This window comes from Hippopotamus amphibius, chromosome 4, assembly GCF_030028045.1.
Source record: "Hippopotamus amphibius kiboko isolate mHipAmp2 chromosome 4, mHipAmp2.hap2, whole genome shotgun sequence".
Classification (NCBI taxonomy): domain Eukaryota; kingdom Metazoa; phylum Chordata; class Mammalia; order Artiodactyla; family Hippopotamidae; genus Hippopotamus; species Hippopotamus amphibius.
Genome location: NC_080189.1, coordinates 30,565,787 through 30,590,243, shown reverse-complemented (window position 1 = coordinate 30,590,243; position 24,457 = coordinate 30,565,787). Strand labels below are relative to the sequence as shown.

Genomic DNA, 24,457 nt, shown 5'->3' with positions numbered 1-24,457 from the left:
CTCTTTGGGATTCTTCTCCTGTAAATAAACATCCTCAAGTATCTATAATAAATTAAAAAAAAAAAAAATCCTCTCCCAACGTATATGCCTCGCTATCTACTCCCCATCCCTCTTGGCTTCTTTGTCACCATCATTTAACCCCTCTTTGTCTCAAGCAATTTCCATTTTTTAACAGATTGATTCTGCCAAAAATTGAACCTTTCCTTTACATGTTTTTATATTTTAACCAGATTTGGATGTAAATATTCTAAAATCGTGTTGATGGCATCTAAATACGAGGCCTATGTATAGGAGGCTTTCAGGAGATGTTGTCAGCATACTAACAGGTATGTGATTTTCCTAGAATTGGTTGGGCTAATGATGAGCATTTAATGCTTGTGGATTTCTCTGAGGGTTGATTAGAGCTATGTTAAATGTTTGTAATGAAGTATGCACATGGGTAAAAAATTGTTCATACTGAGAATTTTATACAAATTCGAACTTGCTTACATTAGACAAACTTTAATGAAGTCTTGATGAAGCTCATATTTAAGCAAGTTATGTTAAATTTCCTTTAAGTCAAGGAATTAATCAGTTTATAGATGTCATTCTCTCTTGTTTTTCTCACAATAGTGGCAATAGCCTCTGCCTCTTTCTCTCTGTAAGCAATTCTGTATCTTGTTCTATAGGATTGGAACTCACATAAGATAAACCCTCTGAAATGGATACACTGACATTATAAAAAGTGCCTCCTATTATCAACTTTGATTCTGTGGCCTTTGGGGTGAAAAGACTGTTTTGGTTTTATTTTTCCCTTTGGTTTCTTTTGGATATTTTTTCTAGGGAGTCATTCTCACTAAAAGAATGAGCTCATGTTCTAAAATAGGATTTATCTTCTCTAACAGAAACTATACCAAAGTTGGAAATCTGCAACGTAAAAGTCCTTTTCAACTTTTGTACTTTACAGAGACTTGTTCAAAATGCAAAACAACACATCTTGGTTCTCAGCACAGGATTAAAAAGGGAATGTAATGTGAAAAGATGCATCAAGTCTTGGTTATATATAAGGATCTTAATGAAAAAAATTTGTTCAACTTTCAATTAAAGTCACTAATAGAGGCTATGGGTACTTAATAGATGAACCAAAGTAATTATTAAGAAGAGCACGTGGATGTGAAAGTGCAGAATGGGCCCTATCAACGTGTTCTGAAATAGAATTACATTTGGTTTCACTAATCCTTACTTGGGGACTCTGAATAGAACCCCCCACCAGTTTGCTTATACTGCAAGCCAATCAGAATAACTCTCTAAGGGGAGGCTCTGAGACTCTGCATGTTGCTGGGGAGAACAGACCTGACTATCCCCAGCAAGGCTTCTAACCCCAAACCTGTTTAGTATGCTGAATAAGCAGTATCATAGAGCATCAGAATGTTGTGGAACAAGCATGGGCTTTCCTACACATCGGTTCAAATTCCAGCTGTGTCATTTACTAGCTATAGCATGTAGACAAATTTTACCTCGATTTCTAAACTCTCAATTTTCTCATTGGAAAAATGAAGCTAACTAAGCCTTACTTGGGAAAACTGAATATGTGTTTAAAAACAGCAAACATGATGGCTGACCAGAGTTGGTGTTCAATAAATGTTGGTGTCCTTCCTGCCCCTGAGAAGCTGGGTTTAAGCTCTTACCTCAAAAATCAGCACTTTAAATGGCTTATATTTGTTTCAGTAATGCATGTATAGTACCTGTTTTTGATCCTCAGCCTATGTGCTTTCTTTATTATGTTTTGCTTAGGCAGATGTTTAAAGTGGTGTGTCCTGTACCAACAGTCTGTCACTTTTCTCTTTGACACTCAGTGCAGTCAAGTGCAGGCACACTCCGCTGGTTTTCCAGGGCAGTGCACAATACTTCCTTCTTCTCCCACTCCAGAAAGTGTTTGCCTGCAAGTAGTTGGAATGCAGCACATGTTGCCCGATTTATAAAGTGTTAATGATTTACACATTTTGGTATGTTAATTCTTTTTATAACCAATATCTTATGACATACCACACAGCTGATCTTGACAAAGAGAACCTGGTAGCTGCTGCCATTCTGACTATGACTACGAGAGCCATCCGGGGAAGAGTGGCCAGTGCAGGATGGGAGAGTCAGGCAAGGGAAAAAGCCTGATGACGAGTCATCTATGGGAAGAAAGGAGAATGTATTTAAAGAGTAATATTGCACCAGGATCCTAGTGTTTCTCGTTGGTTTTGACATAAGAAAAAGTGGATGGTGTCGGGCTGGTGGTGCAGGCTTCTGGAAACCTCCAGAGCCACCTGTTACAGGTCTGTGTATCCGAGGCAGATCCTGCTGAGCCCCACTCACCGTCTCCAGGCAAAGGAGGACACACACAGATGGGGACTCAGTACCAGTGCTGAAAAGATAAGTGACCATGGACAAGTGACTCTTTGGGGTTCATTTTCCTGGACTGTGGCATGCGGGTGGAGATGCATGTTACAGAGATGTTATGGGATCAAATTAGGTATACATTAGGCAGAGTGCTTTGGAAAACTTTGAGATTATAAAAGGCAGGGGAATAAACATTATCACATTTGTTAAAAGGTAAACTGAGGCATATTGGAAATTTTAAAATTTATTTGAGCAAAACTCGATTCCAATTGGGTAGTGCCAAACCGGAAGTGGCTAGGAGCACTCGGATGGCAAGAGCCCAGGGAGAGACTTTTACGGAGGAAAGGCGGAAGGAAGTGGAGCAAGGGAATTATTGATTGGCCATAGCTTAAAGCCTCCTTTGCTGCTTGTGATTGGTTGTCCTTAAGCGTCAGTTTCAAAACCTCCACTTTGATTTGCTTACGTTAGACCACGGCGTTAGAGCCACCTCGGTCTCGTGTCCTCCTTGTTCAATTAATTTAACGAGTCCCAAAGAATAACATCATGAAAATATTCTTATTGCACTTGGTGCCTCTTGAGGGAGAAGAATGTATATATGGAACATAACTGTGAGTACCAGGAATACTCCCTTTTACTTTAAAAAGTTATAGCATAGTGTGCTATACAGATGTCAAGTTACACAGTTATGTTTCAGAATGCCACCAGGAGTCCAAAATTGCACTGTCACGATTGAGTTTCACTGTTTCTTTAACAAGTGATAGGAAGTATAATAGCATTCCAATAGTTTCAGCCCTGAGCCTGGTTCTTCCCTAGTGGAACATCTAGCATTAATTTAGCCAGAGTGCACAGATGCTTCGGGAAAAATAGAACAGGAAATTAGCTTTTCTGTAGCAGTGCAGGAACTGCCTGACCTTAGCTGAGTATCAGCCAGAAAGTCGACTTTCACATTGAGCAGTAAACCTTCCCTACTGGTCACACCCAGAGGGCAGAAGTGATTTCAAATGGGTTTTTCCTCACTCCTCCCTTTATTATTAATTATTTTTTTTCTGGGTAAATAGTGAAAATTAATAATACATCTGAAGCGTCCTACACATAAGCTAAACCTATTTATCCATATATTTTAGTGCTACATAAGGTACTTTAAGAGAAGATAGATTTGGAGCAGTTAATTTTCTTTTTCATGGCGGGGTAGAAAAAGAGGTTTTAAAGAAACAATGGTTAAAGTACTACTATGTCTGCTTTAAACACACGTATTTGCTGTAGAGCAGAGAAAATGTGTTTATGAAAATATATTGTCAGAAATATAAAACCTCAAGGAGCTAGAATTGTCTCCTGCTTTTAATATAAAATAACAACACTTTACAGGAATCCCTTTTCTTTTATATAAATGGGAGGATGTCTCATCATCCAATGATGTGCACTTGGTCTTAAGCACAATTTTTAGCAAAACCCTGAACAAAGTAACCAAGTACTTGTAATAATGCAGCCACTCCCTGCGAAGTCTAGCATTTACACAAAACCTAATAAATTGCTGGCACTTGGATCAGAGCAGGATCAAGTTTACACAATGCCTGGCATATAACACATTGAATGAACGATGAATGGGAACTCATATAATTCGTGCTGTGTGTCCAGTAGAAGACTTCCTGTGGTGACCAGCAGTCCTTAAACTCTTCTTTTGTACTTTCAATTGGATTCTTAAACACTGATCTCCCCTGAGTTCATCCAAGTCCTTCTCCATTTAAAAGATGTCATCACTCCCTGCTTTCCTGGGAAAACCAAAGCAATCTGTTGTGTTTGAAGAAATGGTTTCTTCTTTAGGCCTGACCTGTGAGACCATCTGCTGGACCCTTTAAGAATAAACTGGACTTCTAGGAAGGGAACTTACTTTTCTAGCCAGTAACAGAAGAAGAAGAAAAAAAAAACACCAAACGCTCTTTGGCAACACAATCTGTCCCTTACGGAAAAGATTACAGGGTTTAGGGAGTTGAAAATTTGGTAACAGTATTAGGCGATGTCTTATTCCTTCCTCTAGAGATAGTGCTTGTGTTGTGGTATTACTGGATATTGTTATTTCCTGCCAATTTTTGATTTTTGAAGCAAAAAGTTGGCTATGAAATACTTAAACATTCTAGAATGAGTGTGTAACTTGGAGAGCTCTGAGGTTTTGAGAGGGACATGTGAGGCTGTGTTATGAGGCGGTGCTGTGATAGTACGGCATCTGGCGAGGTGAGGAGGATCGGGGGGGATAGGTTAGAGGCTTCTAGAGGGGAAGCTCAGGGAAGAGGGCTCTCAGGGCTCAGGCAGGCTGTGGAGGATGTTACCCAGGGTAGTCCCTGAGCTTGTAGATGGGTACTGGCCAGTGAGCTGAAGGGACGAGGTGAGGAGGCCATGGAGAGTGAACAGCCACAAGCGTGCTCAGAGTAAGCAGAAAAGCAGTGTGTGCCAAGGCATATGTGTGTACTTAAGGAGACGTGGTCTACACATTCGCTGTAAGGCAGGATATTTCTTTTATGCAGAATTTTGGATATTTAACCCGTTCTCCCATTCTTTTTAATTCTCTGGCCCCGATATGGGTAGGGTGAGGCAAAGTTCCTCTGGATTTGTGAGATACGTGCCTCTATCCTGTAGCTTGTCCTTCAACCAAGAACTGGAGCTTACCTTTGCTGCCCTGGAGATGCAAGACCACCTGCAAGGAGGATGTTGGCTTCCCATCCTTAACAGTCTGTGCAGTTCCTGGGGACCCTGGCTTTCTGGGGAGAATCCAAATAAACTGGTTGCTACTTGGATGTGAGTGCTAAGGGGAGAAGAAAGGAGTCAGGGATGCTATCTGCATGGACTGACAATATTAGACACTTGAAGTGGCCTTAGCAACCTCTCTTGGGAGTATGAATGTGGTGACTGGATCAGCAGTGGATGGAGAATCTTAATCCCCATCTCAGTGCTTGGATTCTATCCTTGCATCCGGCAGGTGTTTTATTTAGGCTGGACTCTATCCAGGGGAGGGCATATTCACTTTGGTGCTGAAAGAGATTCTTGGCTGGCCACCACAGGTTTTTCCATGATGGCCTGGTGCAGAGGCCTGGGGTCTTTGTGTGTGCAGTGGTGAAGTGCAGAGAGGGCTAGGAGGAGAGTTGAGGTCATAATTTGGGCAGGCGGGGCAGTGGGAGGATGTGCAGCAAACCTTATAGTAGGGAGAGTGTAGAGAAGAGGATAGGATTGAAATGGAGAATGAAAGTAAAGTGTTCAGAAAGCTAATAGGTGAGTCCTATGGAAGGTCCTAGGACCAAACAATGGGGACCGTATTTTTTAAGCCCCAAAGAGGGAATGTAATGTGATAAGGGGCTTTTTATATCCTGGTTGTGAATTTATTTATAGGACATTATAATAACGTATAAAATTAAATCATATTTACTTGTGCAATGAACATACTGCCTAATTTGTATCTAGCACCCAACTCTAAGAAGTGTGCCATTGTTTATATGGTATCATTGGCCACATTTTATTTTCGTAATGGTACGTTTGCTGTGACACTAGATTTTTAGCAAAGAAGAATGGTAGCAATGGTGATCCAGTGATTATTTTTAAATGCTTTAATGCCCCAATATGTAAAAACAACTCTTTCATATTCTACTTGTGATGGAACCCGTATGAAATCATATGATTGAAATTTTTAACGTTTTTATTTTGTTAAATTAATTAAGGAAGGAGGCCGTTAGATTGAGGTGGTTCTGAGGCTGTGTGGGCCTCTGTCAGCAAACCAGAATCCAAGCCTGTGAATGGCTCAAGGTCCTGAAATCAAAACATCAAGGACAACAGTCGCAAACAGTCACCTAGGCTTTAGGCTACAGCCCAGGAATAATTTCCTTTCTCTGCTTCTGCAGTTTCTGTATATAAGTCTTTCCCCAGCTCCCATTGGTGGAGTGTTCTTAATCACTTCGGGTTTGGCGCTTTCCAACTGCTATGGGTTTCTGCTCAAATAAACTCTTAAAATTTTAAATATGCCTCAGTTTATCATTTAACAATTTAACGTATTTTAATTTGTCAACAGGTTCTTTTATGCGATCACTTTTATGAGGTATTTAAATACACCTTACATTTAGGAGGGGATATACATTTTCTAAAGCTTTTATTTCACTGTTTGAGTCTCTCACAAGGGTGAGAAAAGTAGGATGGAAAGTTAATGTTCATTTGCAGGTGAGTAAAGGGAAGTGCACCTGGTGGGGCTGAAGTGGTGTCAGCAGATAATGAATGGGTAGCGGGCAGGAAGTAGAGCAGAGACTCAGGATTCGGAAGTCCTTGGGTGTTGCTGGCAAGCCTTCTGACTTACATTCAGAGTCTCCGGCACCCATGAAACTGGTAGATTGTATGCTGCTTAGGTATTGTTATTATTGTTATGACCCCAGTGTTCTTTCTCTTCTGTTAGGTTGCCTTTGTATGGACTTCCTATTTTAAGACTGAATTGCTGAATTAACTCCTTGTTTTGGCATGAGGGGACAGAGACTTGCTATTATTTTAACATTTTCCGAAAGAACAAGGTCTCTTCTTGTCCTCTGCTTGGTAGTTCATAATTGGGGATTGTCAATTTTATATTTTCTTCATTTCGGATGTCCTTTAACGACTGCTGACAGTCTAAGATTCAGGGGGCTGGGGAGCTGTTACTCTAAGACCAGCAAACTTGATCAGGGCTTGAGGATGGAAAGCAAATAGTGTCTTCCTCCTCTGAAGTTCCGTGTGATTAAGTGTCGGATTAATAGAAGACTGAGAATGGGAAGGAATTGTAGAGAAAGAGGAAAGCAGCAGGAAGGAGAAGAGGCAAAAGAGGGACACTCAGAGTGGCTTTTATTTCATCCAAAATGGAAAGTAAACTCAATTGTGGCGAAAGAAAAAGCAGTCTACACTCTTTTCTGATCTCATTTAAAGTTTTATCTAATTCTTAAAGATGTCTCAAAGGAAGCTATCATGACCACCATCTCCCGGCGAGTCCTGTGTTTTTGTAATCTCAGCTGGGTTTTGTTATGTCTGTAAAGTTTTAGCAAATATAAACCAATGGCCCACAGCTGTGCTTCGTGGGTGGCATCTCAAGGAAAGGAGTCTTGAATTTGTTGGAGGAACAGCCTCCAGAAGAGGCTCTAAAAGATGCTTAATAGGACTTTCAAAACAGCTAGAAAAGAGAATCAGAAATTTGGGAGAAGCAGAGAGGGAATCTAAGTCCCTCCATGGTGATTGAAATCGATGAGTACTTCAGGGGGTGGGAGGGGTGGGATGTGTGATAGGCAGCCTGCAACTGTAGGGTGTGGGGAGGCAAGAAATCACAGCAGCAGACTCCAGATAGGGACTCCAGGAGAAATTCCTGTTCTTGTGTTCTTGGTTTGTTTTTAATTTCTCCCTGTCTCCAAGATTCCTGCTCTGTGTGTGGGTTAGCCTGGGGAAGGAGTCAGCAGCGCACAATTGAAGCTATGCCCAGCATGACTGTGCATTGGTTGGGGTTTGAGGAGCTGAGAAGCAGCCTTTTTTTCCTTTTTTTCCTGTCTTGCAAGTTGCTCTCCTCCAGGTGCTCCTGTTCTCCTTCCTCCGGCTACACAAGCTCTATACTGCGCATCCCTCTTAGAAAGGCTCAGCATGGTTCTGAGTTGGGAGGGAGGAGAAGGGCATTAGACAGAGATGACCGAGGCATTCTCAGGGTTTACCATCAGGTTATATGCTTCATATTTTATAGGTGGGGTAGGGAATCTTTTCTGATGGGCAAAAATCATACTATATCTCTTAAGTCTTAGTGTTTCAGATGTTCCCAGTGGACTAAGGCAATTTGATGTTACTTCTCATTAAATATTTTCTGGCTTAGGATGGTCTGGTCAAGCCCTGTCCTGCTGTCCTCTTCTGTTTTTCTCTTTTGTGCCCCCCTCTCTTCTTCTCGTGTGTCAGGCTTACAGACTCCCTCTCTGTTTACTTAAGGTCTTCACAGCACCTCCTTTCTTTGGGACTTTTCTCCCCACGTCTGGAATGTTTTCATCCTTTGTACCTGACCCCTCCCTCACTTCCACTCCGAGGTGCAAATGTCCTGTTGCTGCCTCTCCTTCTGTTGCAGGAAAGAAAGTGGGGCGCAAGAGGATGGTCACATCCCAGGCCTCAGGCAAGTCCCTGGGATGGCAGCCTAGTGTGGGTTCTTGGCTTCGTGCAGGAAAGAATTCAAGAGCAAGTCATAGTAAAGTGAAAGAAGGTTTATTCAGGGAGATACACACTCCATAGACAGAGTGTGGGCCATCTCAGAAGGTGAGAAGCCCCAGGGTATGGGGTTGTCAGTTTTTATAGCGCTGGGTAATTTCATAGGCTAATGAGTGGGAGGAATATTCCAGGTATTTCAGGATGGGGCAGGGATTTCCAGGAATTGGGCCACTGCCCACTTTTTGGCCTTTTGTGGTTGGCCTCAGAGCTGTCATGGTGCCTGTGGGGATGTCATTTAGACGCTAATGTATTACAGTAAGTGTATACTGAGGCTCAAGGTCTAGTGGAAGTTGACTCATCCACCATCTTGGACCTAGTCTGTTCTAATCAGTTTATGTCATGTCCTCAATGGCTGTCATTCTTTTAAGGGTTGTGTCCTGCCCCCTTCCTGTCACACTTCTACACCAAACCCAGCTCTACAGTGTGGTGTACTCACTGCCCTCTTCTCCCAGTGCTCTGCCTCCCAGTATTCCCCCAGTGCCATTAGATGCCTCCTTAGGATGGGTGACAGGTCTCCCTCTTGTGGCATGGTCACCCAGGTCACTGAATGCTTCCATTTAAAAAAAAAAAAAAAAAAGCCACAAACAAAACCCAACAAAACTTATTTTCTGCATTATGGGAACCATGACATATAGTTCTTAGGAAATCCTGTGATTTAGGTAGTAGCAGTCTGGTTTTTTGAAATTCTATCCTATAGTACCCATTCATCCAGAAAACACAAGAAAACAAGAAAACATCCTCCCTCTACCTTAGTAGGTCTAGTTTCCCCATCCACCTCTTCCCTGCTATGGTTTTTTGTAAACAGCATCAAAGTTCATCAAAGTTGCACCTCAGTAGAAAGACCAGCATAAAGTGACCAACTTTTAAATTCTCCACTGCTTTCAAGGTTTTGGTTTCCTACTAGCTACTTAACAAGATTATAAGTCATGTTGCATTACCTCCACTTGTATCTTCATTGCCTGTTATTTCTTGTTACCTACCTGACCGTATTTACCACTCACAAAATAAAAAGTACCCCTGCTGCTGACTTTCAAGGACTTCTGTTTTAATACCTCTTCTTATCTTTTCTAAGAATTACCTTTCTTCCCTCATTGACTTTCATACACAACATTCATAACACCCGCAAGCAACAGCAGCATGGCCATCTTGGGTCATCTTTGACACTTTACCCTGACCAGATATCTTATCTTGATGGGGGAAAATTTGAAGTTTATAACTTTATGCTAGCTCTGTTTCTGTAAAATCTGCTTGCTGTGCCACGATAAGAACAAAATGATCTAGTTATCAACTGTAACCTTAAGATGTTCTGATAAGTATGGAATGTCCTGCTCCTGCTCATGCAAGTTTCTGTTTGGAAACTCTCCCCCCATTGCATGTAACCCATAGCCACTCCCGTGCTCTGTAACTGCCCATAACCTATAGTAAGTATGTAACCAATCAGTTTGTGCCAAACTCAACTAGAGCCTTGTTTAAACCAACCAATCAGTCTGTGCCAATTATAGCTATATGCCTTAACCTATATAAGGAAAAGATTCTCCTGAAACGGGGTCCCAGAATTTTGGAGCGTTAGTTTGTCTGGGTCTGCCGGCTCAATAAACCTGAGTTCTCCAACCCTCTGAGTGTCATGCTTGGTCTCTCGTGGGATCAGTTTTCTGCAACAATCTCTGCAGGAACTTATCTTGCATGACTTCATTAATTGTCTGTTGTTCCTCCCACTAAAAAGTAAGCTCAGTGAGGGCTACAACTTTATCCAGTTCTTCACTGCTGTGTTTCTCAGAACCTAGAACCATGCTTGACACATAGAAAGCTTTCACAGATATTAAATAGGTAAATGAATGAAGGAATAAATGTTGAGAAAGAGCCAGTGGGAAAGGAGTGGGAGGGGAGAGGAGAAGGATGCAGGAGAAGGAGCTAGAAGGAGAACATTCTCAGGGATTTGAGGGTGGAACTTGGGAGGAGGTTTGTTGCCTGGTTGGGGGTGGGGGTAGTGTGGAGTCTGGAGAATAAGCAGAGTGATTGCCCGTTGATAAGAAGAGGACGGGTTTCTTCTATGAAAATCAGAAGAAAAGAGGAAATGTTAGTTGTGCTGATAGGCTGTAGGTTTGCCAGAACAGACGCTGTGTAACTCAGTGTGTTTTCTTCTAAGAGGGCTAATTTCCTCTGCCAGGGGGAGGCAGTTATCTGCAGAAAGAAGGAGGTAGCCAAAGAGTGGGAAATTTTGTCCCTTTGGAGAATGTGAGAGAGAATTGACCCAGGAAGCATAGTGGGATCGTCTGGGGAGCAGGAGGACTAAATTGTCTTTGCCAACCAGGATCTGTTCAACTGACCCCTTTTCTTCAGCAGCTCTTGGCCACCCCAGCCCAGGGCAGGTCAGGCGGGCTGTGCGGAAATCTTCCTCGGCTCTCTCAGCTAAGAATTTCCACAGCATCCTCTTCCTCCTGGTTTACCTGGCAGTGTCATAATTTATTATAACCGGATGCTTGTGTCTGCTTTTCTTGATGGGCGGTCAGCTCTGCGAGGACAGAGACTTGCCTGTCTTGTTTGATGCTGTATCCCCAGCTTGTGTCCATGCTTGAGGTTTTGCTCTGTGACTGTGATGCAAGTACAGTGGAGCAAGGGAATTTAATGTACCGGGTAGAGAGTATTGGATCCTGGAATCTGAGATGTGGAGGAGGAAGGTGAAAAGGAGGCTAGTAGAAAGTTGGCATTAGGGGGAAAGAGCAGCGGTTGAAGAACTGATATATTAGGAATAAATGAGGAGAGCTGGAAATAGAGGAATGTGATCAGAGAATGGAGTGTCTCATTTTATAATTTCAGAGATGGGGCTGTTTGGGGGAACACAAAGATCAAGATTTAGCCAGTGGAGTGGGAAGTTGCAGTGAAGTGGAGGAGAGAGTCATTAGGGATGAAGAGGTCATGGATGTCTTATGACTTGAGATGCGGATGTTGAAGTCTCCACTGAGACTTTCTAGTGGATTTTTCCACCTGACAGTAAGTAAAATAATGAAAGGGCATGCATATATTTAGAATCAGTGAACTCATACTTTGCATTTAGCACTTATTCATTTGCTCATTCACCCTTCCATTCACTCTTAGAACCTGGCAGTAAGCTGTGTGTACAATAATGACCAAAGCAGACAAATCTAGGCCCTCATGACACATACAGACTTGTAGGAGGAGCAGACAGCGAACAAGTAATTTATAACTATAAATTGTGAAGAGTGTCAGAGGGATAATTAGATTGAGGAAGAGGTGAAGATGAGTTTTGGCAATAGCTATTTAAGTGGGCACCATTTCATCAAAGCTATATTGTGGATACTTTTTAAATATTGAAACTGTATTGCTTTTGTCTCTCTCTTATTTGTTTAGAACTTACATCAAGCCACAGATGGGTAAATTTGCTTTACACTGGGTGTTGGGTGTTGGGATAACCCGCAAGTACAGTTTGGGGGTACATTCAGAGGGTGCTCAGTTGTCATGGAGTAGTTCTGAGAAATTTGTGATCGCTCTATGATGGGCTCAAGGTTCAGCTGAGTCAGCTGCGAGATGGAGGCCAAGGGTCACTAAATTTGTTCAATGAAGTAGGAGACATTCTCAGAGGCTCTGCTTGCATATCCAGAGAACCTGCAGTTCCTAAAGTGTCCTACAATTATAAATAGTGTTTAAGTAGAAAATATATAGGATATGCATCCTAAAAAACTCCATCCATTTTATTTCTTGAATTCTCTAAAATAAGTGTATTGTTTGCCAATGGAAAAAAATTCTCTATTCTTTTAGCAGAAAAATTAAAACATAATTCACTATGATAGACTCTACAATATTTCTAAAATGCCAGAAATCTAGACAGCATGGCAATTTGACTTTTAGTTATATATGACACACATCCGAGGTCTACTATATGATTTGTATTTGCGCATCAAAAAATGTCATAAATACATGGCTACTTTAATAAATCCAGAAAAAAATCTTTCTGTCGTATGGAAAAAAACTAAGTTTTATTTCTCATCTCTACTATATTTTCAAGAGCTGTATTTCTTGCTTTTGTGGTAAGTCTTGGTGAAGACTTTTAGTACTAACTGAGAAATATAGTGCCTTTATAATGTAGCTCTTTAGTGAATTTTTTTTTACTGTAAATTCATTGCTTTGCTCAAGTATTTGACTCTATTTTTGTCAGTCTTGCCTCTTTTCAAAATTCTACTGAAACAAATTTCTTAATACAAATTTTTACCACTTTCTATCCCAATCTTCCATGGTAGTATTTATTAAAAAAGACTTTTACATATTGAAGAAAAAGGTGCTTGTATTCATTCATTCAAAGAATATTTATTATGTGCCCATTATGTGCAAGGACTATTCTTAGGTTGGAGAAACAAAAGTGAACAAAACAGACAAAAAGATATACTTTCATTTACCTTCTTTTATGGTGTGGGGAAACAGACAGTAAACATAATAAAGAAATCATATTTTTGCCTTAAAATAGAGAGAAAAATATGTATCAGGGTATTAGAAGCATAAAAGTTACTGTAGAAAGGCTTTTTATGACAGACTAAACTATATTAATTGAAAAACTTTATAGAATTCCTATTATAAAAACAGAGTTATGATATGATATTGATTTTTATTCAATTTTACTTGCATATATTTAGCATCGTTTATTGGCGGGATGCTGTTGGACACTTTCATACAGAAAATAGTAATTTCGCTATACAATCTTGTGAAGTAGGACTTGTTACTTCAGCTATACGTATGAGAAAACTCTGGTGTGGGGAGTTGCATCGCTGTCCCTAGTGGATGAAGCACTCAAGTGGCAGAGCCAGACTCCATATTCAGATTTTTGATTCCTAGCCCTCCTCTGTTCTACTCTACATCGCTGCATCTAACCTTCCAGCTACTTAATCTCAACACTCTATCCTAAGGCAGCATAGAGGCTTCAGATTTTGAAGTCCTTCCAATAAAAATAATGTGTTCAGTTATAAAACAACTTCCGTGTAGTCTGGTGAAGTGATTTCTGAGGGACTTTTCTGTAGATCTGTCAGGGGGAAGGGAGAGAAGGAAGTGATTTGGGGTTTAGAGTGTCAAAGTCCAGTAACACTCATTCTTTTCTAAATTTTCCCCAGCAGACCCGCAGGTCTCAAGTTCAGCTGTTGTAGTGATGGCCAGGTTAAATGTATTCTTCCACTAAAAATATATCCTCAAAATTGTAGGACTTGGTGTACCCCCCAAAAAATAAAAAATAAAAAAAAAATAAAATAAATAAAAAATTGTAGGAGTCATCAGGAGCTCTCATTTCTGAAAGTGCTGCTCTGGGCATTTGGTAATCCCGCATTTGCCGGTGCGGTTGAGATAATTGTGTTTCACACACGCAGTGCGTGCACCTGTTGTCGGACCAGCTAAAACCGTTCTCACCCCTTGGTATTGGGCCATTCTGCTGATACAGGGTGTTATAAATATTACAAGGACAGGAGCAGTTTGTATTACAGGATAATACAACATAATTTGATAGACAAGCTCATTTCCTATTTATTCTCTGTAGTCTGAGACGTGAGTTAAAATTTCAGTGTGTTATAAAGGTTATGATAAAATATGGCCAGTAATTAATACTTTATTTAGAATAAGCTCTCTGTAAGATCTGCTGGTAATTGGGAGTGGGAAAGGGGGAAGAGGAGTTATATCTTTCAAAATAGTAGGAACTTGAATTTTGAAAATACACTCTCCTCGTGTGAAATCACTGCTGTACCTGAGCCAGCTGTAATTGAGAGGGGCATCCTGTGATTACGGAAAAAAATAATGTGAGAAGCGAGTTCTCGACACTGCATTTTGCTTGAGTGACACCGATATATTTGGAAGCATCTGTCTTCCCCTTTCACCTAGACGCATGTTTGTTTATTTTGGCCTCCTATGGGCTACTGGTTCCCTCTAACTCCTGAGTCCAGTGGCTCAACCTGTATTTGGTTTCAGATACTCCTTCTTAAGAGTTTATCACTATAAACAACTACAACATTTGTTGGGGAATTATGTCCCAATCTGCAGTTAAATTCTTGAGTTTAAATAGTTTCGTTATCAATAAAATGCAATATCCTTTAACAAGGGAAAATATCTGATCATGTTTTCCCAAAGTACCCTGTACAGAAGGTGTGATAGCTGGTGTTCTCTTTCTTTCCTTTGTATTCATCACACACATATTAGCCTGTGCCAGGCAAAGCCCAGACACAGAAACAGTGTTCCTGACGCTTTGCTCTTTTTGACATATGATTATTTTAAAAACGCATCTATAGGACTTTCCTGTATGCCAGGCACAGCTCTAAGCACTTCACAAATATTAACCCTGTAATCCCCACAGCAGCCTTAGGAAGAAGGTACTGTCCAGGGTCACACGGTTAGTGCTGGTGTTACCAGGGGATTCAAAGCTGGTAGCCTGGCTACAGAGTTTGTGTCCTTCTGCACTGCACCATGCTTTGTCTGTTAATCTTCAGATAGCCATCATGTATATGCAATGAAAAATAGGATATGGTTCCTGCCGTCAAAGGGTTTACAAGCTAAGTCTGTTTCTTCTTGATTTCCGTATGTATCTTCAAAAATCCTATCTTGATAGAGCATTACGGTCCATTAATTTACTAGATACCATCATTTATTAAGTATATACGATGTGTACTAGAGACACAGGGACAATGCAGGCTGTCTGTTGAGGAACTCACATCAGGGAGAGACAGTTTCATATGTGCTGATGGAAGGATGTATTGCAATGAAAATTTTCCAATGAAGTACTGTTTGATTTGGAGTTTGCTAATGGGAGAATGGAGAGAGAGGAAGGAATTGTCCATTGAAGGCACCATGGAGTCTGTTTGAAGGAGCAGGGTGGGACCAGGAATGGAAATGACTAAGAGTATGACATGACCAGAGAAGGAAGATGGGGTCTAAGTTCAAATGGCCTGCATTCCTTGATAAAGATGTGGAATTGATTTGATCAGCAATGGGAAATAATGAAGACATTTAAGGAGTGAAAAGACATGGTACAAAATGTGTCTTAGATCCATGAAATGGACAGTTTGATTCAGAGCTGCCACTAAAAGTAATGTGGATTCCCAATTTCATTTTTTTACCTCTTCCCAATCTGCCTTCTCTAACCCCTTTGTCTCCTCTTCTTTGGTATCTCCCAGTTTTTTTTGTTGTTGTTGTTGTTTTTTTTTTTTTTGCCTAATCCTCCATTCAATCTCATCACTCCTTCCAGCTGTAAAATATATCAAGGTTTAGTCACAAATTTTCAGGAAAACGCATAGTATCTGCTATTAAACTCTATAATGAATTTCAATGTCAACATTCTTTCTACTTGACAATTCAAAACTTCCCTCTTGTTAATGGTATTTCAAACATCATTGAGAGAAAGAATATTTATTTGGAGGAGCAATAAAGCACTGAAGGAAGAACCTAAAATTATGATACTGCAGTGTTACTCTCCTCTTCTCACATGAAGATCCATCCTGCCTGACTGAGATGCATTCAGATTTTGCTAGGTCCTGATGGAGAGAAGCAGCAGTGTCATGTATCTCCAGAGAGCTCTGGGATTGCTTCTCAGCTGTACTCCCATGTCCTTCCGGCGCAAAATCCATCCTCCCCAAATCTGTTTCCTCTACTGTGTTTACCTAAAAGAACCGTTAAAAGATAAGGCAGCTGGAACTACTACAGAAAAGTACAATGCGGATGAAAAGCGTCGCTATTAATTTCTGTTTTTCAGCCAGAGTTGAGCTCGGTATTTCTATGCCACGGTATTCCTCCATGACCTCTATGTTTTCATGGCCTGAAATTTTCATCTTTCTGGAATAGTGAGAAAAATACAGTTCACCTTCAGTTCTTGCAGATGAGGTTGCTTTTGTCCTTGTCCGCCTTTCAGAGCATCTGTCTTTCTTTCATTTCCAGAGAAAAACTTAAAAGATGACTTTCTGAATGGCCCCCGATTTGCATTAATGATCTCCTTCAAGGGAAATGTGCTCCTTTTTCCCCTTGAATTTTAATGTGTTCTTTCTTTTTGTAGATTGAAGAGTCAGTTGAGACCCACTTCGGCAGCCATGGCAGAAGAGCTGTTCTCTGCCGGCCTCCTTCCTCCAGCAAAAGGGAGCTTCAGCTCCACCAGCGCATTCTCACTCAGCATCACTATACGGTTGTCATCGCTGAAGAAAGGCTTGGTGCCGACCTTGGGCTGGGGCTGCTAGAAAAAGGTCAGAGTCCAAAGTAATTACCAAAGTTGCTTGCCGTCTAATGTTAAATACTTTCTGGAATGTGCTTCTATCTGCCTCTAAAAAAATTCACAACGAACCAATTTTTACCCATGATCAACTTTCTTGCATCATAGAAAACTTGGCTCCTTTTCTGCTTCCTCTTCATTTTCCTTTAGCTGCATTTCTTTATTCCTGAAATTATTTTGTTTATATTTTTGTAGCATTTTGGAGTTGCATAGTTCATCTTTAAATGCTACATAAAAAATGTTTATGTTTATGAACCTGAATACATATTCTGCCCAGCACCAAACTGCTCCATATTTTAAGAAAATTGCTACTTCATCTGACTGCAAGTGGAATGTGCTGGAAATTGTTTCGAGAAGCCAGTTTAAATGTGATTCACAGATTGGCTGTAAATGTAAAAGAAGTATAGATATTTATCTCACACGCCATTACTAGTCAAGTACCTTTTATTTCTGTCATTTGAAGTGAAAAATAAGAGACGAGTTTTTAAACAAGTTATTTGAAAAGAAAGTTGAGTAGATGAGGAGGGTCAAAAAGGGCAATACCAGCTGCCATTTCTTGAGCAACTAACCATGTGACGTGGTTACTGTATCCTTGGCCTCACTGAATCCTCACTGAAGGCCTGTGAGTATGCTGAGATGAAGAAATAGTCTTCCCTCCCCCAGTTCCAGAAGAGGAAACTGAGGCTTGGAGAGGTGCAGTGACTCACCTTGTATCTTCAATCTGGGGTGATGGAAGGCGCAGGATTTGAAGCCCTGTGTTCTGCCTCTTACTTCTGTGCCTGTCCTCTTCACCTCCACGTTGCCCACTCCCTCTTTGGGCCCCGTATCTTGCACTAATCTATCATTATTAAGAGCTACCAGGATGTATAGCACTCACTCCCCGTGAGCTAATCAGATTTTTGTCTTTGCCACAACACAGTATATGTTATTCTATTTATCAAAAGGGAGGGGAGGAAAAGCAATTTGAATCCATTGCTGATCTCCATGATGGTTTCCTTTGGGAGAAAATAGTCAGATCTCAGTGCCGTAGTTATTTTCATTTGTCATTTCACTTTCAACCATCTTGACATCCTCATAGCACTTGCTCTTCAGTTAGGCACCGCCTTGCTCTCTTTTTTTTTAAACAATTAATTTATTTCGTGGCTATGTTGAGTCTTCGTTGCTGCACGGGCTCTCTCTGGTTGTGGTGAGCAGGGGCTGCTCTTTGTTGTGATGCACAGGCTTCTCATTGCGGTGGCTTTTCTTGTTACAGAGCGTGGGCTCTAAGTGCACAGGTTTCAGTAGTTGTGGCACTTGGGCTCAATAGTTGTGGCTCACGGGCTTAGCTGCTCTGCGGCATGTGGGATCTTCCCGGACCAGGGATGGAATCCGTGTCCCCTGCTTTGGCAGGCGAATTCTTAACCACTGCGCCACCAGGGAAGTGTCCCCCCCCTCCCCCAGCTTGCTCTTTAAAGTGCTAGTTTATGGTGGTCATTGAAAGAGGCTGGGGGACATTTAGCCATGATCACCCTTCACTACCATCACCTTTTACCATGTTGGTGGTAAAGTTATAAGCTGCTTAGCTAACAAAGCTCCCAATGAAGAAAGCCCCAAGAGATCCACTTTGATGAAAAGACAGTTCTTAAAAATGTGCAGAGGCCCTTAGGACAGATCTTAAGGAATAGCATTTGCTGGTCCCTGCCCCCAGGAGAAGATGGAAATCTTGAGCTTTTGGAAACAAATAATAAAAACAAAAAGGAAGTGGAAAGCTCTGAAATATCAAAGCAGCTGGAAACAAAGTTTACAAATCTCACTGGGGTTGGTTCTATTAAGAAGGACCAATCTAAAGTTCTGTAACATCCCTAAAAGATATGGTCAGAAAACCATTGATCAGAATAGCTGTCTGTGTTAAGGAAAGATATAAAACGTTTCGTCTTCCTCTCATCCCGTAAATTATTTTAGCCCATCGATGAGCCAGGGGATTGACTGTATAACCACCACCTTCGTGCCCCAATGAGCTGTGCCCCTGAAATCCTGCAAAGCACCAGCCCTAATGCCACAACACAATTGTCTGAAATCCCCGGGTTCCTCTGCCTCCTTAGTGCTGCTACTGACTGTGTGTGGGCACAACATGGACTATATGTGCATTTCAACATCAATTCCAATTTTCAGTTTTCTCCAGTTGCAAAACAAGGAATGTGTCTCTTCTTTCCCTTGATGGCCTTAGGTCGGTTTTACAAGAAAAAGGAGGATGACTTTGCAGCCCCCAAATACCAAGAAAGTGCGAAGAGAGCCTGAAGGCAATAGAATCTGGCAGCAAAAGGAGCTGCCGAGCCCAGGAGCACAAGATAACTAGATGGTGTCACCAGAATGTGTCAGTGTAAATATGGATTTGGCTCTCTTTCCCCACATTTCCTCAGCTTTGAAAATATCCATGCCTTTTTCTGGGTATTCTTTTATTTTGTATAGTAAGATATTTTTCCTGGATCAGGCTCAAGAAAGGAGAGCAATTTTACCAGTATGGGAAATTGATTTTTGGTTTTCATCGGGTTTTGTAGTTTTCACTGTGAGAATATGTGCATCGAATACCTGAGATAAAAAAGTTCTATGACTGTCATCTAACATGTCACCAATGATCTAACCTACAGAAAAAAAGCCACTTTTTTAATTGTAGTTTATTTTCCATGGCCACACATTTAATCTACAAATTATGTTTGAAGCACTTACTATCAAAAATGTTTTCTAGAGATTTGATTCTTGTAAACATTTTTTTTTTGCTTTAGTTCCATATATTCACCCCATGTTTATTTTACTATCTGCACAACAGCAGAAAGTGGGATGCTATATTGGCACGTTTAAACTTCATCTCCCCATGTTGAACAGCTTGGGGAAAGTGCAAGCAATTCAGGATGATCTGGAGACCTACCTCACCTATCTTTCATTTCACCATTGCAGTTTCTGCTGTTTGATAACCTGAAATTTGAAACTATTACATTAAAAACAAAATAGGCATTCCCACAAATGTTATTAAGTACGCAGGTGCAGATTTGACACATTTATAAAATACATTCTTAGTCCTAGGAAAATAAATGTAAAGTGCATTTTCCCTATTCTACCCATTCATTTCACCTGCTTTCCATTCTCTTTTGACTCGACCCCCATCATTTCTGCTGATCTCTTTTTTGTGCCTTCCCTTGAAGCGTAGGTGGCCTTTTTCCAGCATGAGGCCACTTCTTTTTTAAACTTTTAAGTCCATAAATGGATAAAATTAGAAAAAATAATAGAAGGGTGCTAGTCTAGGCAGGCAACATCTTACTATTAAGTATAATCTGTTCTTGCAGAGTAATGTTTGGGCTTCATATTGTATTTAATTTTCCCACTAATTTAGTAAACATTTACTGAAAGGAAAAGTAAGCAGTCTTGAGTTGTAAATTCAAATATGGGCATTATGTTTTTCCCTGGTTAATTCCATTCTGTGATATAACAAAAAATTGGTGGCTTTAACATGAACAACTATAGGGCTGTATATTTGACCTTAAGCAAGTTAAGTTCTCTAAGTCCTAGTCTGATTATCTGTTAAAGGCAGTAATGATATTTACCTCACAAGAGTATGTAGCAAGAATTTAATAACTTTATCCACATCCATCGGAGTTCTGGGCAGAAACAAAGTAAAGCCTCGCCAACATTTTTCTCATTCAGTAGTCTGGGAGTGGGGCCCAGAAATTTATATGTTAAAAGCAGACACAGGTAATTCTTATGTGTAGCCTAGTTTGGGGAGCACTGTCCTAAAGGATATACTATTGGTTCAAAGAATAGCAATCTTTGGAGTTAATTTTGGGAATAAAACTATATAAAAGTCTGCTTGCTATAATGCCATTGAACTACTTAAGATTTATTGGTATAGTTATTTATAAGCATTTCAACTTTAAGCTGATTTTGAGAACAGTAAGAGGACAATTGTCTTTATAGATTTATGCCTACAAAACCTAGCAGAATGTGAAACATATACATTTATGGTCCTTCAATCCCCTGCTTTGGAAAAATATATCTTATGTCCCTGAATTTGTAAGAACATTTAATTCCCTAAAGGAAAAGATTGAAGGATCAACCAATTATTCCCTTTCCTAGTGTTCAGCTAGTATTTAGTAAATCAGTGCTTTAGTACAAAACATGCAATAGTATAGTGGTCTAAAAGAGTAGGTGTTTTTCAGAAAAGTTCTTAACCTATTCCCATGGCAACATCACGAAGGGTGTGATCCAAGAGACTCTGATTCAATGGACTTTATCATTGGATCAGAATTATTTATGATTACTGGAAGAGTAGAGCACATTTAACAATTTTCTGTTCACTCCTGAGTACGTCCTGTGCTTTTAAATTAAGTGTGTTATATAGTCCATGTGAAAAACAAACTGCTATCAAAGCTACAGAATTGGAGTCACTCTTATAGTTTCAAACTGCTCTTGTTTTTGTAACTTGAGGGTTTTACACGGAATGGGTTTTGAAGAAATACAGAAAGTAAAAGACCATATAAATTTTCTTGCCAGGGGTTGGCAAACTGTGGCCCACTGGCCAAATCTGGCCCAATGTCTGTTTCTGTAAACAAAGTTTGATTGGAACACAGCCACACATTTGGTTTTGTACTGTCTTTGGCCGTTTTTGTTCTACAACAGCAGAGTTGAATAGTTGCAACAGAGACTATATAGTTCATAAGGCCCAAAACATTTATTATTGGGCCCTTTACAGAAAACATTTGCTGACCCATGGATCTAGGCTAATTCTATGTCATTTGATCTCATACCAAGCTGATGGTTAAACTCTAGGCTGAAGTAGGTTAGGTTTTTAACTTACATCAAACCTCATTCAAAAAGGATTCGATGGTTTATAGTCAAACATATAATAATAAGATTACTAAAATGGAAATATAAAGTTAGGGCTCAAACTGGATGTTCCTCTTAGCTACCATAATTTCGGCTTAGGTTTGGCTTGAGCTGCCAAGTACCCAGAGTGACAAGGGAAAGAATAGAAGTTTTACTCTCAGGACGGAGGGAATTCTATAGTTCCTTCCCCTGATCTCCGACATGCCCAGGTAGTACATTTAAAACAACTTTTTCAAAGAGATTTAAATTGAGGACATTGTGTAGTAGGTCAAGGGCCAGAGCAACATTTGTATTGCAAAATGAAGTGGATGTCATATCTTGGTTTACATAGCAACCTTCCAGTTCGAGCTGAGAGTGTAACATGACAGCATGGTATAGTGAAAGCATTTCTAGGAAGGGCTAGGGTTAATACTGTGATAAATCATATTTATTGATATTTGTATTGATATTACATTTGATATATTGTGTTTGAAGATGGTATTTTAAATACTATTGTTACAGCTTTCCCCCCACTAAGGATACTGTAATTTACCCAACTGTGTTCTTGGGGTGCACTATTAAAAGATAGAGTCAACAGAGTGAGAGATACAGATCATTACTTAAGGTTGTAGAAAATATATTAAAAAAGAAAAAGCCTATTTCCCTCCCTGTTTATAATTTCATAGTTTCTATCCTCCCATAGTTTTATTTACATTCACCTGCACTCTTAAAAATGTCCAACACATCCATGTATCATTTGAAATTTAGTCCAGTTTTGAAGGTTTGTTTCTAACGGCTACTTTGCCAAAAGCTGTTCCTGCAGTTTGTATGGAAAAGAAACATCTATTATAGACCAATCTTAACTTTCGTAATGGAAAACGTATTTCAAATTTTTCTTCATTCGTATTCAAAAAGAAGCCATAAAGAAGTTGAGATTTCAATTAAGTAAGTAAGAAGAACTTCACCTCAATAGTTGCTTTCTTGGGGAACTAGTAGACTGGTAATTAAAGAGAATAAGTGCGGAGTAAGATTGAACCTGGGCTGGACGCCCTAGTGTTCCCTTTAATGGTTGCATTACCCTGGGCAAGTTAGCCGCTCAAAGCCCTGGTTTTCTCTTTTGTAGTGGATTGTCTTGAGATAGTTCTGAGAATGGCACGTGGTAGGCCCTCCAAAAATGGGAGATAATATTGCTCCTGCTGTCAGCAACTAGATACAGAAAGGAGACTGTGAATATTCCTTTGTGAAGAGGTATGTTTAAAGTGCGTTCTGTAAGTCATGGAAAGATGCTGCTACTGGATAGTTTGCGTTAAATGAACGTGATGGTCTCCCTGTCAAGTCCTTTTCAGGTCTCCCTCCCAACTTAACAGGTATTCATTGAGAGATCTGGGTTGTAAACCCTCCTGAAATTCCAACACACAGTTTCTTGGATCACTCCATTAGGAAAAAACAACTTAACTTCTAAAATATCTGTCTTCTCCTTGAGGTCAGGAGCCCTGTCTGCTCAGCTTATCACATAAACCATGCCCTCCACAGAGGAGCATTCAATCAATATTTATCTAATACATGAATAAACGAGGATAAAATAGTACACCAACAGCTGAACCCCTTAAATAGTGAACTACCTCAGACTTTCACATTAAAATTTAATTCCTCAACCTTTCATTTTTATGTAACTTTATAGGAAAACTGATATTCTATTCATGCTCAAATCTGCTGTTATAACAAAAAGAATTCAACCACATGATCAATAGTAGATAGAGCTAATACTGTATACATCAAACGGTTCTAGACTGTTGAGGTTTTTAATGCATGTGTCCATTTTTAAGAGTTTTTCCCTTCTTTGGCTTTCAAGACTCCTCCTTTAGCGGTGTTCCTTGCCCCATTGGTTTTGTGGGGAGGGTGGATGAGTTTAATTCTAAACATACGCAGATTCGGGTGCCTTGAGCTTTTCATATGGATGTATTTAGCAGAGACTGGAGGTCAGGGCAAGACATGTCGTTTTGTGGGTTATCTGCTTAGAGGTAACAGTTGATTCATTGAGGGTTTAATATTCTGTAAAACAATGGAACACACAGCGTTACCTAAAGATTCTCTCCAATAAAGGACATGGAAAAGTAAGCATATAGCTTTTTCAGCTCATGAACGTAGATAGCATTAAAGGTCAAAAACCCCATCATGTCACTTAGGTCCTGTTTGTGTCCTCTGCCTTATGCTCTTGGGTTCTTTTCTTATCATAGTGTAAAATATTCACTGTCATGCTCTTCCAGTCCCTTGCTTTGGAAAAACATATCATCTGACCCAGAATTTTTATAAATGTACTTCTCTAAAGAAAAAGAAAGAGGCACCATCAAATTTTTCTCTTTCATAGCATCCAGGTACTATTTAGTAAGTCATTGTTTTAGCTCATAGAATGCATAGTGGCGTAAGAGAGAATAAATGTTTTCCAAAAGTTTTAAACTTGCTCCCAGGGTAGAGTCTAAGTAACATGTAGTTCAAGAGACTCTGACGCAGAGTGTATTTTATTGTTGGGTCGGAATTATTTATGTATACTTGAAGAGGGCATATTTCTACAGTTGTAGCAGAAACCAGAACTGTAGCAGGAATGAGAAAATAGATTGTTCCCATTGAAAAGACCGTTTCTGGGAGGCCCTGCAAGTAGTTGGGCCAATATTGTTGTATTCCCATTGTTTAAGGGGTCGCTTGAGTACAAGATTTATTTGTAGTAACCCTAGAAGGCATAGGACCTGTTGAAGGATGGACATTGTATCAATCAGACTTATCCAGCAGTGG

At 40.2% G+C, this 24,457-nt stretch overlaps 1 protein-coding gene across 1 annotated transcript in view; it reads left to right on the top strand.

Moving 5' to 3' along the window:
- Positions 1-24,457, top strand: part of CPED1 (cadherin like and PC-esterase domain containing 1) — a 270,311-nt gene that overhangs the window by 7,161 nt on the left and 238,693 nt on the right. Inside the window, exon 3 of the mRNA XM_057732280.1 lies at positions 16,622-16,805. Coding sequence (XP_057588263.1) covers positions 16,622-16,805 — 184 coding nt within the window. The remainder of the gene's footprint in view (positions 1-16,621; positions 16,806-24,457) is intronic.